We start from the raw sequence: 20,840 nt of genomic DNA, 5'->3' as shown, positions 1-20,840 counted from the left end.
TCTCCAATGTAGTAGTACATTTTAAATGATAATGTTTATAATTATTTTATGGGGAAATGTGATCATTTTTCCTTCCACGTCTAGAATTAAAATGACTTTCTCCTCAAATTCTGACTCTTACTAACTTAAAAATATAAAGAGTTTTTTGGGGGTATAATAATACCTTAAGTTTGCATAGTTCATTTATGTTTTCAAACCACTACTCATGTACTCTACTATTTAGTCTAAAATAATTCTATTTGAATTGCCAAAACTATAACAAAACTTCTAATTTAAGAAAAGCAACACTATTATCAGTAAATTTTATTTATTTCTCAATCTCTCTCTCTCTCTCTCTCTCTCTCTCTATATATATATATATATATATATATATATATATATATATATATATGTATGTATGTATGTATGTATATCTGTAAAGCTGGAGAGATGATTTTTACAAAATACTAGCTGAAAAAATTCAATAATATTCCCTTTTATTGGTAGCTCCTAATTATTTTCTGTATATTTTTACTTTTGCATCTATAGATCAGTAATACAAGGCTTTACTTTTATTGTTTCAGAGCAATTCATATAGATTATAGAACTCTCTCTTACTTAGCCTAAATGTGTGGTAAAATTGCTACAGAGTTTTTAAATGGATTTTTCAGCTTGGATTTTTTCTTATTTTCCTGTTCTCACCACTAGCTGACAAAGTTCTATGAATGAAATCTGAAGAACTAGCAAAATGGCAAATTGTTAAGTATGACAGTTCAATGGGGTAAAATGCCATTTGAATGTTTAACATTTCTTTAACTCTAGTATCTTTAGGATTAAGCATTGGATGTATAAATAAGGACAGTCTGGTCATCCAGCCCATTGGCAGATGCTCCTCAGCTTGGAATAACTCTCGAAATTTCTTAACATGAAGCTTTGATCAATACTTTCTCTGTTGAATACAAACCTTCTCAGTGACCCTACTTTTTTCTGTGACCTCAGTGTTTACTTATAAATCAAACAATATGAACATATTTTCATCATCTTTGGTACTAGTATAAGAGTTCTTTGTAGGGATGGACTTGTTCACTTGGGGAAAGTCTTTAATAAATGTGTAGGCCTACCAAGTAGAAGGAACCTTAGTCTGGAGCCCTGGTTATAAGGGAAGGAGATTCTACTGGACGCTTTCCACATGCCCTGGGGAAATAACATTAAAAACATTAAAATCCCTGCTTTAGGGTAAAAGGAGAGTTGTGGATCATACATTTATCTAATGAACTCAGTGTTAACTCTAATGAATATCCCATTGCATAGTGAGATAAGTAGTCAGAAGTAAAGGTATGTTGTTTCATGAGAGTATATCCCTGCGGAAGTGATGCTTGATCTGAGCTCTATTAGATGGATTAGCATTACCTAGAAATAGGTAGGTCTCTATAGAAGGAACAGCATAAATGAATGTCCCTACACAAGGAACAAGAGTATAAAGTTAGGGGGACTGATGGTAAATGGATGTTAGAGAGATAGATAAATAGGTGTCAAATATGTCAGGGCTTTAGACCAAGTTCAGTACTTTTACCTGAGATAAAAAATGGAGATAGGAGATTCTTGAAAACTGTGATTTGGAAATATCAGTTTGTAGAGAGTGTCTGTAAGCAGGGTTAAAGCTACCCCAGTGCTCCTGTTGGGAGATAATAGTAACATAGAGTAGGGTTGGAGCCGAGGGCCTAGTAATTCCAGAAGTCAAAGTACTGGGTGAAGGACATTAACAAAATTTCTCTTGTACAAACCCACTAGAGGGAGAAAGAAAGAGTGAGAACAAAAGCGATGAGAAAGGGAGAGAGAGTAACTCACCTTTGATACCCTATATACATGTCTTCTTAACACATATTGGAAGCTCAGGGATAATATTGCTTATGTGATATGGATTTTATATACTTGTTAGCCTATACTGAATATGTATGCATGACATTTCTCCTTTAACACACTGAAAATATTTTCTGCATTTGTCCTGTCTAATGTTTTCTACTTTAGATAAACAGTACATAAAGGTACATAGCAAATATTCTTTGACGATAAAAAAAGTTAAATTTTCTAATGTTACATGAAGTTGATTGTTTAGATAAAATCAAGTTGAAATTCCACATATATGGAGGAAATATCTAACCCCAAGCATTCAGACATTACAAATATATGCTTTTTTTTTTTTTTTTTTAACTTTTCCCAACCGCTTATTTTAAAAAACACATTTTGGCAATCAATACATAGCTTGTGTTTTCCTTTTATGTTTATATGGAATTGGATGGTGCATTAAAAGAAGCTTTATAGATGTTTCTGACATAAAATTTCTGTTCTTAAAAAAAGGAGATTTATTAATTTGGCAAAGATATTAAATTCATTTTTAATTCCTCCACTTGAATTCAAATGATTTGGAAGATAGTAGATATTTCTTCTACTCCAAATTCAAACTTATTAAGTCCCTGAGGGGCAGATTATAATAGATCCAAAAATCTCTGTTGTCTCTGCTTTTTCATCTTAAAGTATTTTCTATTACCTTAAGTTATAATATACATTATTGGTTTCAGAATTATTTTGTTTTTTTAAGGCATATTTTCTCTTATTTTAGTTTTATGTTAAAGGTAAATCACAAAAATATACTGTTTCTGCAGATTCAGTTTTCTTTATATTTATATTTATTTAACTAAGGAATATTTTATAATTAGCATATCAAATTGATTGTTGAGCCTATCAAAATTATAATGTCTGTGTATATGTGTATTTCTGTATATAGCACTTAAATTCCCTAAACATTCTTTACATTTTTTCCCCAAACTACCTTCATGGAAGCAAATGTCTATAAAATGTCTAACTCTGTGCTAGGTGAGTATTAGTTATTTTATTTAACTAATATAATTAAATTCTGCCAACAATCTTTGTAATAAGCATTTTTATAATCATTACAGATAAGGAAATTGAGGTTCACTGAGTAAGCAATTTGTTTAAAACTACCTCAAAATAATAAGTAATGAAACTGGATGAAAAATGTGGTATATAACCCCAAATTCCACTCTTGTCTACAAAACCTACTTATTGGTGATTTTGTTATATTATGCCAAACAATTCGTTTGATATTTTTTTTCTTGCTCATTTACTTATTTGATTTAATAGGTTGTCCTGTCTTAATAATTAGTATAGATGACAGGAAAATTGAATATCGTGTAGAATTATTGCCTTTTACAGACCTTATGAGAAGCATTATTTTTCTTGTTTGTCACATTCTCTATAACTGAAATAGTCCTAGGTTGAATTTTTCTTTTCTCTAGCAGTATGGATGAAGAGATATGAAAGTTCATACGAGAATATATAAAATAAATATTAGGTTGGTGCAAAAGTAATTGCAGTTTTTGCAATTATTTTCAGCCTTTTAAACCGCAGTTACCTTTGCACCAGCCTAATACATATGACTTTCAATGCCATATACTCTCAGAAATCATCTTTGCCCCTTCCCTTTTAAAAATTACTTTTAACCTTTAGAGTAGTAGGTTATTTCAGGTCTAATATATGTATCCAAAGGCAACTTAAAGCCTCATGAGAAGGTTTAGTGTGAGTAATCCTGTCACGCAGGGATCATACCTTCATGGAGTAAGGTGATTACAACCTTGTGAGGCTGGCTGAAGTTGAATGCAGTCTAATTAATCGTCTCTAAACCTGTGAGAGTCCTTGACAAATTATGTCTCCTCACTACCACCCCCTCCCCAGTCACCAGGAAATGACTTTATCATTTGACACAAATATGTGACTATGGAGAGTCATGATGACAAATATTACATGGCTTATTGTTAAAAATGCAAGGATAATTTTCTGTAAATGAAGTATAATATGAGAGTACACAAAAAAATAAAAGGTTATCAAAACTAAGGAAATGTGGAAAAATCAACATAGAAAGTGAAAAACACTTGGTAGTAGAACACCATTTAAGCAACTAAGAACGAACGCATAGAATTGGAGCATTGGATTTGATGTCATTACCATAGTTGCTACAATTCCAAAGTTATTAGTGTTACCAATTTAAGTGGATGTCATATAAATTCTCCTCATATACAAGCTTAGATGTATTTGAGGTATCATATATCTAGTTATTTTAATTTTCTCTACATGCCATGACACTGAGGTAATCAGACCTATAGGTACTTACGCATATTTCATATTTTTAATCCACAAAGTGCTTTTATTATATTAACTAAGATTTTTTAAGATTATTTGTATCAATGCCAATATTGAAATATCTCTGTAGAAAAATTAAATTACATAGATTTATTTTCACTTCTTAAGTAATTGTTTTCAGAAATCTTTTAAGAGAAGAAGTATATACATCAGATGATCACATTAAATCTGTGTATTCCTTAGGGCTAGTGAAATTGAACATCTTTTCATATAGCTGTTGGCCGTTTGTATGTCTTCTTGGGAGAAGTGTGTGTTCAAGTCCTCTGCCCATTTTTTAATTGGATTGTTTTTTTTCTTTTGTTGTTATTGTTGTTGAGTTGTATGAGTTTTTTATATATTTTGGATATTAGCCCCTTATAGGAGGTATTGATTGCAAATATCTTCTCTGATGTGGTTCTTGCCTCTTTGTTTTGTTTATGATTGCTTTTACAGTGCAGATACTTTTTAGTTTGATATAGAAAATAGTATGGTGGTTACCAGAGGGGAAGGGAGGTGGTGGGGGGAAATTGAAGAGGGTAAAGGGGGTCAAATATATGGTGACAGAAGGACACTAAACTTTGGGTTATGAGCACAGAATGCAATATGATATGTTGTAGTATTAAACGGTGTCACCCCAATACATTTAATAATACTACTAATAATACAAAAATCTGTATATTCAAATCTGAAGGAACCTGAGGGAGATCAGCTAATTAAAACACTGACCTCTCACTCCTATCCCAGTACACATACCTATAACTTCTGGGAAAATGAGTCCTGGAAGAGTTAATATGACTCTCCTGTGGACATAAAATCAGTTTGAAACCAAGTAAAACTCTAACTTAAGCCCCTCACCTTGCAATCTAACATTTCTTCTGTAACCTTGCACAAATTATTCAGTCTCATTTTGTCTCCATTGTCTCACCAGTAAAATAGGAACAGGTCTTTCTTTTTCGGATTAAAAATGCGAACGCAAACCAAGTACTTAGAAGCTGTGCCTGGAACAAGCTCTCAATAATGTTAGTCCTATGATTACTACATTATTTTGCTATTAGCCACTGATTTTAAGAAATAAAATGGAAGCTTAAAAAAAAAAAGACACACGAAAAAGAGAGGGTGGGGAGAAAGGAATAGCTTGTCCCCATAAAAGATTAAATACTGTAGAACATTTAAAAACTCTTCTTTATCTGGTAGTACTATTTTCTCTAAGGAAGCAAAGTCATCACCTGGTTATCAAGACAGAGTTCAGATGAAATATTGCAATAGAATCTGTGTTAATTTTATCATTTCAGACGATGGGTAGCTTTTACAAAACATACTAGGTGAGATAAAAAATACGGTGAATGTTTAAGTTAAAAAAAAGTTATAATAAAAGACACATTGCCATTAATCCCCCTCAAAATACCCTCCCCTTACTTCTGACACACATATCCCATTGTTCTTGCCACTTTTTTAAAGCAGTTCTCAAACTCCTCTTTCATGAGTGTCTTTAGTTGCACTGTCATAGTTACTTGGATGTCCTGAATTGATTAAAAACAATTACCTTTCATGGTCATTTTGACTTTGGGGAAAAGCCAGAAGTTGCATGGTGCCAGATCCAGTGAATAAGGTGAATGAGAACACACTGTAATGTGTTTATTTGACAGAAATTGCTGTACCAAAAGCAATGTATAATGTGGACCCTTTCAATTGTGATCATAAAATACGGTAAATGTTGCTGCCAGGTGTCATCCAACGGAAAGGCAGGGATCTTCAGTATGGGAAGTGGTGCATCCAACCTTATTAACAGTGTTTGACAAGTTTCAACTTGTTTGTGCAGTCAGTCAGGTGTGAGCTATGGTTGAGAGAAGATATGTCTCAAAGCGTGCTGTAAATCATTCTCCATCATGACAATGCTCCGTGTCACACATCACTTCTGGTATATGGCAATTTCTATCAAATAAAAACATTACGGTGTGTCCTTATCCACCTGATTCATCAGATCTGCCACCCTGCAACTTTTGGCTCTGCCCCAAAGTCAAAATGATTTAGGACATTGAAGCAGCCATGACAGCACAATTAAAAACACTCACGAAAGAGGACTTCCAGAGCTGCTTCAGAAAGTGGCAAAAATGATGGGATAAGTGGGTTTGAAGTAAGGGGGGATATTTTGAAGGGTATTAATGGCAATGTATCTTTTACTGTAATACATTTTTTAAATTTAATCGTTCACCGCATTGATCACACCTGTACATGGTTTGGCTGTGGCACACCAGGCTACGTGGGTCCTAAAATTTACACAATTTTGAGGGCCTTTTTTAATAAAAAGTGAGTATGTATTTAGAATGCAAAAACAGTTAACTAGTTACTAATTTAAAATGTTGACAAATATGAAAATATTACAAAATCTAGAAAAATGAAATATTTGTATTATTATTAGCCAGACATACATCCATGAAACTTTTCTCTTTCTTTCCTTTCCTTCCCTTCCCTTTTCTTATCATTTCACTCTTTTGTCTTCCTTCCTTCCTTCTTGCCTGCCTGCCTGCCTGCCTTCTCTTTGGTACACACTGTTGACCATCTCTTAAATAACAACTATTTATTTGTTAATATCACTTTATGTAGAGAAACTAGAAAGGTAATTTAGTCTGTGTTTTTACATGGTTTGTTTAGGAAGGTTTGAAGAAAGGGGGAGCATGCAATTAAGAGAGATAAAAGTTCTATCGCAATCTGATGTCAGCACAAGTGTGAAAGTAGTAAAGGACATATAAGGAAGTGACTGTAAACCTTTGAAAATCAGCCCACCAAAATAAAATAAATGTATATTCAACTCAGCTTTCCGTATTTGTATCCCAAAATATTTGTAGCAAATTTACTAGAACAAATGACCATATGAATACATTTTATTCTCATAAAGAATAAATTAGGATAAACTTAACGAAAGAGAAGAATGACTTATACACTGAAACACTGATGAAGGAAATTAAAGAAGACTTAAATAAATGGAAAGACATTCTATGTTCATGGATTGTAAGACTTAATAACTTAATAAGAGTAAGGTGGCAGTACTACCCAAAGCAATGTGCAGATTCAAAACAATCCCTATCAAAACCCCAATGATGATTTTGCAGATACAGGACAAACACATCTTAAAAATCACATTGAATCTCAAGAGATCTCAAATAGCTAAAACAATCTTGAAAAAGAAGAAGAAAGTTGGAGAACTGACATCTCCTAATATCTAAAAGGATTACAAATACAGTAATTAAATTAGTGGCATAAAACCAGACTTATAGACTTATAAACTAATGGAATAGGATATGATAGCCCAGAAATCAACTTTTGCATGTGTTATAAATGGTATTTGACAAAGGTGCCAAGACCTTTCAATTCACAAAGGATAGTCTTTTCAACAAATAGTACTAGGGAAAGTGGATATCAATCTAGAAAAGAATGAAGCCAGATTTACCTTGCAGTATATACAAAAATTAACACAAAATGAATCTAAGGTCTAAATGGAACAATGAAAACTACATAATTCTTAGAAGCAAACATAGGGGAAAATCTTCATGATATTAAATTTGGCAACAATTTTTTGAATATGAAACTAAAAATACAGAAAATAAAGGTCCATTGGACTTTATTAAAATGAAAAATATTTGTGCATCAGAGGGCACTACTAAAAGAGTGAAAAGGCAACCCACAAAATGGTAGCAAGTATTTGCAAATCATGTATCTGATAAGAGATTGATATCTGAAAAAATATAAAGAATTTCTAAACCAAAAACACACACAAACAATTCCATTTAAAAATGAGGAAAAGTTTTAAATAAACATTTCTCCAAAAAAGACATAGAAATGGCCAATAAGCATATGAAAAGATGTTCAACATCACTAATCATTAGGAAATACAAATCAAAACTAATGAGAAACCACTTCACACCTATTAGGACGGAATTTATAAAAAAAGCAAAAAATAAGTTTTCGTATAGACTTGGAAAAATTGGAACCTTTGTGCATTGTTGGTGGAAATGTAAAATGGTGCAGCCCCTGTGGAAAACAATATGACAATTCCTCAAAAGTTGAATTTAGAATTACCATATGACCCAGCAATCTCATTTCTGGGTATACGAGTATATGTAAAACCTTTGAAAGTCAGGACTCAACCAGATATTTATATACCAATGTTCTTAGCAACATTATTCATAGTAGTCAAAAGTTGGAAGGAAACAATCAAAAGTCCATCAACAGATAAATGGATAAGCAAAAATATGATATGTACATATAGTGGAATATTATTTAGCCTTAAAAAGAACTGAAATTTTGACATGCTACAACATGGATGGACTTTGAAAACATTATTCTATGTAAAAAAGACACAAAAGGTCAAATATCATATTAATATAATTCTACTGACCAATCCCTGGGGTATCTAGAATAGCTTAATTCATAAAGACAGAAAGTAAAATAGTGGTTACTGGGGCTGGGGGGAGCAGAGAATGGGAAATTATTGTTTAATGGGTACAGAGTTTCATTAGGGGAGGATGAAAAGTTCTGGGGAATTTTTTAAACAGTGTGAAAGAGAGAGAAAATGATAACAAACTTGGCTTCATATGGCTGTCCTCTCAGAACAGTCTATGAGTAGAATAGTGTTTTTAGGGTCATTTATGAATATAGCATATATATATATATATATATATATATATATATATATATATATATATATATATATATACACTATTTTTAATGTTTTTTGTACGCCAGGCATTGTAATGTTTCCTTCAGTGATTTCCTTTGGTTTTAAGGATTGCAGACTCACTCATGGTATCATAAATTATTATAGAACTACTATAAGAGATAGTATGGTCTGGCCGTTCAGAGCATGAATTTGGGTCAGATGGACAGTTTTTCTACTCAATAACTGGATTATCTTGTCTTAAAAATGGGGATAATGATCGCACCTACCTTGCTGAGTTGTGAAAATTAGATGGGTTAAAAAAATTAGATTGGTTAGTATATAGAAAGTGTTTGGAACGGTGTCGGTTACAAAGGATGAACTTTGAGTGTTAGTATTTATTATTGCTATTGTTATTTTTTCTGTGGACTTTTAACCCACAATAGGATCCTCTCAAAAAAAGTTAAGCCCCAGCTCTTTTGATCCCTGAGTACTGTTTTCTCCCTGTTGGTGCTTTTGACTCTCTTTACATACATTCTTCATTCTACTCTTTCAATTCACTGGCTTGTTTTACTTTGTAGTATTTGTTGTTGTTGTTGTTGTTGTTTTTCTTTACCTCATAACTTCGGTCTACTCAGTGTCTTCTTCCTTTTAACTTTGTCTTGCTCTAGCTTCCTCATGGCCTCAACTCTATATTCCCCCTCTGGTTCTGATTTTACTAGATGGCTTCTCTCTCTATATATATTTTCAGCCTTAGTTTCCATTGCTAAAAAAACTGTTTCTCTATAGGTTCTAGTTCAAATTTTTAAGAGAGATTTGAACAGCTCCACCTTTTAAATCATGCCCATGACCAAACCCTGGCCAACCTACAGGTTGACAATCCTTCAGCTGGGTACCAGCCTGTGACCTAAACAGTGTGAAAGAGAGAGAAAATGATAACAAACTTGGCTTCGTATGGCTGTCCTCTCAGAACAGACTATGAGTAGAATAGTGTTTTTAGGGTCCTTTATGAATATAGTGGTAACAATGGTTAACATGCTTAGTAAACCAAGAAGCAAAGATGAATAAGATGCAGTCCCTCATATGAAGAGGCTCAGATGGAGCAGACATGTGTAACAATCATGTAATATAACTACTATGTAGTCATAAGGACAAATACTTTTAAACAGAGAGGACAAGTCAGTTTCCTGGGATAGGAAATGGGACAGGTTTCACAGTATGCAGTGACATTTCAACACGTTTATTAGAGATACGAAATATTTCCTCAGATGGACCAGAGGGGGGAAAGGAATGGAGCAAGGGCATTAAGAGCAAAGTCAGAGAGCTATGAAGCTACGCGATGTGATCAGTAAATGGAGCTGAAGATAGTATGGCTGGAACATAGGCTAAAATGATGGAGGTTAGTTAGTACAGCCAAGTGAACTGTAGGTAAGCGCTGGCCTGTGGATGTTTTTAGACAGTAAGTCAGTGAAAGGAATTTGGATTTCATCATTAATTAACTGGGATTCTACAAAAAATTATCAATAAGAGATTGTAACAATAGTTATCAGCACAATCACTTCTGCATTTGAAAAAGAAATGTGTCTGTAGTAATGAGAGTGGCTTGGCTGAAGTAGGGACTGGAAATAGGAAATTACTTATGTGGCTATTAAAATAGTCCTGTTAAGATATAACACGATCCTAAAATTTAAAGAAACTTTCAAAGGTGAAATAAATGATTAGGTGATTCACAGGGTCAAGGGTGAGTCTGAAGTATACACATTTCAATCATAATGTAAAAAAAAAAAAAAGCCGCAGAAAAACAAATAATTCATTTCAGTCATATTTAGTTAGCATGAACAAGATTTAAGAATTTTTTCTTCTTTTTCCCTCTAGATAAAAGGCTAGGAGTGCAACATTGGGATGAAAATTTCTTCTGCCTAAAAGAGGGTTAGCACATCTTCTGAATTGTGTCTGCTTTTAGATTTAAGCTAAATATCAAGATAGTCAAGAAGGATGACGTTTTCTCATAGTAGGCAGTGTTGAATCAGCTAAATGGGATCAGCGGCAGAACTGAAAATGTTCTTTAAAACTACAGCCTGTGTTGTATTCATGACTCCATATCTCCACTGAGGGTTGTGCACCAGTGCTGCTGTAAAAGTATGCCTCCCTGTGAAGGCATAATTTCAGCACAAGCACATGTGTATACAGTTGTCCATTTGCAGGGACAATAAAACACCAGAGACCAGAGCCTTGCAATATAAACACACATACATTGTAAGTTAATAGGTTCATAAAACTCTAAAACTGAAGTCAAGGAATACTGTACAGTAGTTATTTCTAAAAGTAGTGTGTCTTTTCGGAAAATTTAATGTGCTTCTCTTTCCTAAAAAAGAAATACAACTGTGAATATCAGCATAATACTCTCAAGACATGAATTTTTTTCCTCCTCTACCTCCAATAATTTGTTGGAAGTCATTTAAGTAAGGTGCAGCCTTTAGGTTACTTAGTAGAAAAAGGTTCTTTTTATTGTTTCCATTATACGTTGGTGAGATCTGAATCCTGTATCTAACATTCCGCTACACCAATGACTCCTGTTTTCCAGATTAAAAAGCCATTTTTAGTTCTCATTATTCTTGACTCTCCTACAATATTTGACCTTTCGAAAATGCTTTTTTTTCTCATCTTGACTCTTAATACCTTAGTTTTCTACCTTCTTCTGGATGATTCCTTTTCTCACCTTTATCACTTCTTTGTGGATACTTTCCAAAGGTGTTTTTCTCCTCCCTCTTTCCATTGTTTCCTTTGATTTTTTTCTAACTCTATAACTAACTCCTCTCTACTGAACTTTCCCCAGGAATTGGGGTTAAGCTCTATCTCACTTCTCGGTCATTGCATATGTTACAGTCTCTTCCTGAAAGGACATCACCTTATACTAATTTCTATTTAGTATTCAGATTTCAATACTTTGGAGTATCTTTCCTCATCTCACTGGGCATCTCTCCCTCATGTTATAGGGCATCTTGTGCTTCCCTTTACAATAGCCCTCATTATATATTGCAGGGGTTCCCAGAGTGGAGCCCCACTAGTGGCATCACTACCACCTGGGAATTTGCTGGACACTGGACTCATCAACTGAATCAGAATCTCCAGGATGTGGCTCAGGAATCTGTGGCTTCACAAACCCTCTAGGTGAATCTGATATAGGCTAAGCTCTGAGAATCACTGGTATGTTGCAATTGCTGGGTTTTCCCTTGATTCTCCTGCTAGATGATGGACTATTTTAGACACTATGGTGAAATCATTTCATTGCAATGTCAGTATCAAGTGCAGAATCTGATCCATTGTTGCTACATAGTAACTGTTTGTTTTAATGCCTGAACAAATGAATGAGCAAATGAATCACAACTTTTTTTATGAACTCCAATTCCAGTTCTCTGATTGCCCATACGTAATTTGTATGAGGAACCAAGAATCATTTCAAAGTCAACATCTGTGACGGGAAAGTTGTCATCTAATACCCCTCATCAATACCATCCTCTGAAGCAAATGTGCACGTCAGCCTCTGTAACCCTGACTGACTTTTCAACTCTCCCACCTCTCCTTTTCTATCAATACTGTAATAATTATCTCCATTACTCATAGAAAAGCCTTCATAATCATCTTTATTTGAATAATAACTTCATTTATTCTGAATATACAACTAAAACATATTTACCAGAGAAAATCTGAAATATTCAGTTACACACACAAAATTTAAAAAAAATAAAATAAATAAAAAACATTGGAAATTCCTCCACTCTGAGAGAATTAATGCTAATTGTTGCATGTATTCGTCTAACTTTTATTTCTAGCATGTTTGCTAGAAATGGTATCCTATGAAGCATAATGTTTTATAATCTATTGTTATTGCACTGTTGTGGATATAGTTCCATGTCCTTAAGTATTGTTTTCCACAAATTTGTTAACACCTGCATGATATTTTTGGCAATAATTGACCTGTGGTTATCCACCTTTAGTTAACTGAAAGTCTCAACAAAGCCTTTTCATTGCCTCCACCATTGCAGTCCAGGCTCTTCTTACTCCTGTAACCTATTACAGTAGCCTCCTATGCCAAATTAATTTTTCTAAAGTGTAAATCTGAGCAAACTGCTCAAAAGTCAAAGTGACTCTCCAAAGCCTTCCAAATGAGGCCACAGTCCTGGGTAGGACAATCAAGTACTCCTGCTCGTCCCTTTTGCATACCCAGGCTCTAGGGGAGAATGCTCACCATATTCACAGCATTTCCCTTACTTTCTAACCTATTGAATCTTTTACTTCTTGATTCCAACATTCTTTCTCACCAGTGATGTTACTTAAATGTCCACTTCAATTCTGCTAAAATTCTAAACTTCCTACCCTCACCACAACCACTCCCCTTATCCCACTTGTCCGCTCTGTTTTTTTTCTCCTTAGTTCTTATAACCATCTAACAGATCATATATTTTACTTATTTAACTTGCCACTTGACTGTCTCCCTTAACTGAAATATAATCTCCATGAAGGCAATGATTTTTGCCTGTATCTCACTTATTACCATATTCCTAAAACCTGGAACCATGCTTGATACATAAAAGGCACCCAAAGTATATTTGAACTATTGAATGAATGAATATGCAAATGAATGAATGAATTAATAATGAATACTTACTGATAAAATTCTACAAGTCCTCAAGGGACTCAAAACTCTTATTCCTTAAATGTCTGCTGAAGGTGATCTCTCTGCTCTGTAAAGCCTATTAACCATTATTTGTACTTACACATGTATTGCATACTGAATTGAGTTATGGTTACATGTTGCCCTTCCTGTTGAGTAATATACAAGCTCATTAAAGGCAGATACCAACTATCTTTGAATCTTTTGAGTTCTTAGTGAATGAAACTCAATAAGCAGTTCTAAAGTTAATTCAGTTATTCTCCAAAATAAAATATTATTACCAAAAGCAAAGAGGGAGTTACACTTGATGGCATTTTACCATTTTCCCTGTTGTTAAAGATGAATGTATCTAATTTTTTAAAAGAATGACTGTCACCTGTACAGTGGTAACTATTCCCCAAAAAATCACTATGTGAACATTTTACATCTTTGCAGGTTATTAATGCTGCACTTGCTTTGGCTGCAAGACCCAAAAGTCAAGTGGTTAATAAAAACATGGAAATGTACAAGCGCACATGGGAGAATCATATCCATGTCCTCACAGAAGCTGTAGATGACATTACAAGCATTGATGACTTCCTTGCTGTGTCTGGTATGTTTTTGATGTTTTAATTTATACATTTGCTATAGTCAATTTTCTGAAAAAGAATAATACTGATTATAATTAATTTTATGCAATTTAATGAGACATTTTTATTACAAAGTGCTACTATGTATAATCTGTTCTCCAGTAATGAGCCTCATGCCTTGTAATACTTACATCTTAACAATTTACACTATCTCTTTAAAAGGAACTCTTATTCCTGAGCAAAGCATAATTGAAAATCATAGCTGCAATCTTAGGCATTTCTTGGCTTTTCAAATCAGTTATCATTTTACCTTCTTTAATACACTTATGTCTCTTGATTTCCCTGCACTTCTTTTCCAAACAAATTTTTCTCCACTCAGGAGAAAATATATGTATTAATGGGAAAACATTATTGATTTGAGATAGAAAGTGTACTTCAACCACCAGTATATGTATTTAAATACTGGTGATTTAAATAATCAAAAAAACAAGTCTAAACATCTAATTACATCAGTAACAGTGAAGCTTGAGGTTCCATGTTAAGCCCAAATGATTCTCTCATCACAGATTAGGATGGTATACCACAAGATTGTGAAATCACTCTCATAAAGCCATATCCTCAGATGCATGACTCAGGTTTTGATTACACTGTTGTAACAGCACAAAACTAAATACTACTTAATCGTTTTTATTCTCATAAAAATTAAGCCTTTCCTTAAAATAAATTGCACATTTTTCTTTTCTTTTTAAAATTTATATATATATATATATATATATATATATATATATATATATATATATATGTTTTTCAGTTATAGTTGACATTCAATGTTATTTTATATTTGTTTCAGGTGTACTGCACAGTGGTTAGACATTTGTATAAAGTATGCTGTGATCCCCCCTGTTAGTCTAGTACCCTTGACACTATCATTGTTGCAATATTACTGAATATTTTCTATGCTGTATTTTACATTCCCATTAATATTTTGTGACTACCCATTTGTACTTCTTAATTCCTTCACTTTTTTTCACCCACCCCCTATACTGCCTCCCATCTGGCATCCATCAGTTTGTTCTCTGTATCTGTGAATCTGTTTCTGTTTTGTTTGTTTGCTGATTTTGTTCTTTAGATTCCACATATGAGATCATATGGTATTTGTTGTTCTCAGTCTGACTTATTTCACTTAACATAATATGCTCTAGGTCCATTCATGTTGTTGCAAATGGTAAGATTTTATTCTTTTTTAGGGCCGAGTAATATTCCATTGCATATATATACCACCTCTTCTTTACCTAATCATCTACTGATGGGCATTTCTGTTGCTTCCATCTTGGCTATTGTGAAGTGCTGCAGTAAGCATAGGGGTGCATATATCTTTTTGAATTAGTGTTTTGGATTTCTTCAGATAAATACCCAGAAGTAGAATTGCTGGGTTATAAGGTAGTTCTATTTTTAATATTTTAAGGAAACTTCAAAGTGTTTTTCATAGTGACTGCAGTAATTTGCAATCCCACAAATAGTGCACGATAGTTCCCTTTATTCCAAATTCTTGTCAACACTTGTTTGTTGATTTATTGATGATAGTGATTCTGATAGGTGTGAGGTCATATCTCATTATTTTAATTTGCATTTCTCTGATGATTGGTGACATTGGGTATCTTTTAAGTATCTGTTGGCCATCTGTGTGTGTCCTTTTCTGGAGAGTTGTGTATTCAGGTTCTCTGCCCATTTTGAAATTGAATTGTTTGTTTTTTTGGTGTTGAGTTGTATGAGTTTTTTATAAATTTTGATATTAACCCTTATTAGATGAATCATTGGTGAATATGTTCTCCCATTCAGTAGGTTGACTTTTGTTGGTGGTTTCCTCTGCTGTGCAACAACTTTTTAGTTTGATGTAGTCCCATTTGTTGATTTTTTCTCTTGTTTCCCTAGCTCAAAGAGATAAGAGTATATATGAGAAAATATTAAGAGCAATATCAGAATTTACGGCATATATTTTCCTTAAGGAATTTTATGGTTTAGGGGCTTACATTTAAGTCTGTAATCCATTTTGAATTTATCCTTGTATATGGTGTTAAAAAGGTAGTTCTGTTTCATTTTCTTTTTCTTTTTTGCATTTATCTGTCCAGTTTTCCCAACAGTATTCATTGAGTAGACTGTCTTTACTGCATGGTGTATTCTTGCCGCCTTTGTCATAGATTAGATGACCATATAAGCATGGATTCTCTTCCCATTTGGGTTTTCTATTCTGTTCCAGTGATCTATTTGTCTGTTTTTATGCCAGTACCACAGTATTTTTATTACTATAGCCTTGTAGTATAGTTTGATATCAGGTAGCATGATCCCTTCAACTTTATTCTTCTTAAGATTTCTTTGGCTATTTGAGGCCTTTTGTGGTTCCATATACATTTTAGGATTATTTGTTCTAGTCTGTGAAAACTTCCATTGGCATTTTGATAGGGATTGCAATGCATTTATATGTTGCTTTGGGTAGTATGGATATTTTAATGACATTAATTCTTCCTATCCATGAGCATGGTATATGTTTCCATTTATTTGTATCTTCTTCAATTTTTTTCTTCAGTGTCTTTTAATTTTATCAGTACATGTCTTTTACCTCTTTGATTAAATTTATTCCTCCATATTTTATTATTTTCTGATGCACTTGCGGATTGGGTTGTTTTCTTAATTTCTCTTTATGACACCTTGTTATTGATATATAAATATGCAACTCATTTTTCAATGTTAATTTTGTATTCTGCTACTGAATTCATTTATCAGTTCTAATAGTTTTTTAGTGGAATCATTAGAGTTCTCTATACTGGGGATGCCAAAAAAATGTATACATATTTTAAGAGATGTTATCTATGTATTATTAGGTTGGTGCAAAAGTATTTGCGGTTTTTACAATTACTTTTAATTTTTTAAACCACAATTACTTTTGCACCAACCTAATACCGTGTTTCTCTAAGAATAAGACCTAGCCAGACCATCAGCTCTAATTGTCCTTTGGAGCAAAAATTAATATAAGATCTGGTCTTATATTGCATAGACCAGGTCTTATATTAATTTTTGCTCCAAAAGATGCATTAAAGCTGATGGTCTGACTAGGTCTTATTTTCAGGGAAACATGGTACTTTTTGAAGTTGACTTGAATTATGGTAGCAAGGTATAGTATGACATTCACGCAAAAGATGGCCTTGATCAAATAAATGTTAGTGTCACCATGTGACAGGCAGGACAGTCAAATAAAATGGCAGAAGCACGGTTGTCGTTGGAGGTGTGTAAGACCATTTTGAAGTGATATATGAAATTTGAGAATGTTCTCCTGACTTAACACCCCTTGACTTCTACCTATGGGGAACATTAAAGGATGTGGTGTGCCATAGAAAACTGGCTACACTGGCAGCACTTCGGGAAGAAATTGAAATGGTATGTGCAGCGACACAATTGGACACTTTGGTCAATGTTGCTCAAGCAGTAGTTCACCATAATCAGAAGTGTCTGGACAATGATGGTAACCACTTTGAGCACCTCTTGTAATTGCAGAAGTCAAACATGACTTGTATGCATCTTTCGTTATGGGTATATATTGAATATTACAATTTTAATACAGTTTTTTTCCTTTCTTAAAATGTGTAGACATTCTTTTGGCACCTTCTATATATGAGGTCAGGTAATTAAGTTCACAAACTTGTTGCAATAATGTTGCTAACCTTTTTTAGTATCAGAGGGATTATTCATTATGAATTTGTACCAACTGGACAAACAGTTAACCAGGTTTACTATTTGGAAGTGCTGAAAAGGATGCATGAAAAAGTTAGATGACCTGAACATTTTGCCAACAATTTATGGCTCTTGCATCACAAAAATGCACCAGTTCACATGGCACTGTCTGGAGGGGGTTTTGAGCCAGTAAAAAAATAACTGTATTGGAACACCCTCCTTGCTTACCTGATCTGGCCCCAATGACTTCTTTCTTTACCCAAAGATAAAGGAAATACTGAAAGGAAGGCATTTTGATGACATTCAGGACAACAAGGGTAACATGATGACAGCTCTGACGGCCATTCCGAAAAAGAGTTCCAAAATTGCTTTGAAGGGTGGACTGGGCACTGGCATCAGTGCATAGCTTCCCAAGGGGAGTACTTCAAAGGTGACCATAGTGATATTCAGCAATGATGGATGTAACACTTTTTTCTAGGATGAGTTTGCAAACTTAATTGTCAGACCTTGTGTAGTATACTATCATCTACAAATAATGACAGTTTTATTTTTTTCCTTCCTATCTGAACGCTGTTTATTTATTTTTCTATTCTGATTGCTATGGCTAAGACTTTCAATACAATGTTGAATAAAAGTAGTGAAAGTGGACATCCTTGTCTTTTTCCTTATTTAAAGGAAAACACTTTTAGCTTCTTACCATTGAGTATGATGCTAGCTGTAATTTTGTCATATATGGCCTTCATTATGCTATGTTTCCTCTATTCCTGCTTTGCTGAGAGTTCATATTATAAATTGATGCTGGATTTTGTCAAATACCTTTTTTGCATCTATGGATACAATCATATGATTTTTAGCTTTGTGTGTGTGTGTGTGTGTGTGTGTGTGTGTGATGTATTACGTTAATTGACCTGTGGATATTGAACCAGCATTGCAACCCAGAAATAAATCCCACTTTATTATGGTGTATGATCTTTTTAATGTATTGCTGAATTTGATTTACTAATATTTCGTTGAGGATGTTTACGTTTATGTTCATCAGGGATTTTGGCCTGTGGTTTTCTTTTTTTGTAATATCTTTGGCTAGTTTTAGAATCAGGACAATGGTGGCCTTGTAAAATGAGCTTGGGAGATTTCCCTTCTTTGAGTTTTTTTGGAATCATTTGAGAAAGGTAAATGTTAATTCTTCTTTGAATATTTGGTAAAATTCACCTGTGAAGCCATCCGGTTATAGGACTTTTTTGTTGTTGTTGGAATTTCTTTGACTATTGATTCGGTTTTATTTGTACTAATCTGTCTGTTCAGATTGTCTGTTTCTTCTTGATTAAGTTTTGTAACACCATATATTGCTAGGAATTTATCCATTTCTTCCAGATTGTTTAATTTGTTGGTTTTGTTCATAATATTTTCTTATATCCTATGTACTTCTGTAGTGTCAGTTTCTTCTCTTTCATTTCTGATTTAATTTACTGGGTCCTCTCTCTTTTTTTCTTGAATCTGATTAAAGTTTTATCAGTTTTTTGTGTTTTTTTTTTTTTTTTTTTTTTGTCTTTTCAAGGAACCAGCTCTTGATTTCACTTATCTTTCGTAGTTTTTCATTTAGACTCAATTTATTTATTTCTGCTCTGATCTTTGTTATTTCCTTCCTTCATCTCACTTTGTGCTTTTTTTGGTTCTTTTTCTAGTATCTTTAAGCATAGGGTTAAATTATTTGTTTGAGGTTTTTCTAGTTTCTTGAGGTAGGCCAGTGTTGGTATTATTTTTCCTCTTAGAACTACTTCTGCTGGGTCCCATAGATTCTGGATTGTTGTGTTTTCATTTTTATTTGTCTCTAAGTATATCTTGATTTCTTCCTTGATCTCATTGTTAACCCATTCATTGTTTAGTAGCATGTCATTTAGCCTCTATGTTTCTGTATATTTTTCAGCATTTTTTTTCCTTGTAATTGATTTCTAGTTTTATACCATTATGATTGGAGAAGATGCTTGATATGATTTCAATCCTTGTAAATTTATTGAGACTAGTTTTATGGCCTAACATGTGGTCTATCTTGGTAAATGTTCCATGTGCACTTGAACAAAAAAATGTATATTCTGGTTTTTTGCAGGGGTGAAATGCTCTACAAATATAAAAAAAAAAATCCATCTGGTCTAGTGTGTCATTTAAGGCCACTGTTTCATTGTTGATTTTCTTTTTGGAAATTTATCCATTGTTGTCCCCTCCCTACTACCGTATGTCTGTATTACTGTGGATCTCTCCCTTTATGTCAGTCAATGTTTAGTTTATAAATTTACATGCTCCTATGTTGAATGCATAAATGTTTACAAGGGTTGTATTCTATTTTTAAATTCACTCCTTTATCATTATTTAATGTCCTTCTTGACTCTTATTATAGCCATTGTTTTAGAGTCTGTTTGTTTCATGTAAGTATTGCTGCATCACCTTTTTTTTTTCGTTTCCATTCTCATGAAATATCTTTTTCCATATTTTCACTTTGTCTGTGTATGTCTTTTGATCTGAAGTGGGTCTCTTGTAGGTAACATGTATAGATCTTCTTTTCTTATCCATTCAGGTACCCTATGTCTTTTGATTGGAGAATTCAATCCATTTATATTTAAAGTGATTATTGATAGATTATATGTAGTTATTGACATTTTATTATTCATATATATATTCCACCCCCCTTCTACTTTTTAAAGAAGTGCCTTTTACATTGCTTGTAATACTGGTTTGGTGATGATGAACTCCTTTAGCTTTTTCCTTTCTGGGAAGCTATCTGTGCTGAAATTTTAAATGATAGCCTTGCTGGGTAGAGTAGTCTTGTTTGTAAGTCCTTGCTGTTCATCACTTTGAACATTTCGTGCCAGTTTCTTCTTGCCTGCAAAGTTTCTGTTGAGAAATCTGCTGACGGTCTTATGGGTGCTCCCTTGTAAGTAACTTGCTGCCTTTTTCTTCCTGCTTTTGGATTCTCTATTTGTCTTTAGCATTTGCCATTTTAATTATGCTGTGTCCTGCTATGGACCTTTATGGGTTCATCTTGTTT

The 20,840-nt window shown here is 33.5% G+C and overlaps 1 protein-coding gene across 4 annotated transcripts in view; it reads left to right on the top strand.

Moving 5' to 3' along the window:
- Positions 1-20,840, top strand: part of CTNNA3 (catenin alpha 3) — a 1,445,036-nt gene that overhangs the window by 913,549 nt on the left and 510,647 nt on the right. For all 4 annotated transcript variants that reach the window (XM_019731774.3, XM_074339503.2, XM_074339504.2 and 1 more), the window contains one exon: positions 13,941-14,097. In XM_019731774.3, coding sequence (XP_019587333.3) covers positions 13,941-14,097 — 157 coding nt within the window. The remainder of the gene's footprint in view (positions 1-13,940; positions 14,098-20,840) is intronic.

This window comes from Rhinolophus sinicus, chromosome 15, assembly GCF_057876585.1.
Source record: "Rhinolophus sinicus isolate RSI-liver-muscle chromosome 15, RSI-T2T, whole genome shotgun sequence".
Classification (NCBI taxonomy): Eukaryota; Metazoa; Chordata; class Mammalia; order Chiroptera; family Rhinolophidae; genus Rhinolophus; species Rhinolophus sinicus.
This window is presented reverse-complemented; position numbering and strand designations above follow the sequence as displayed.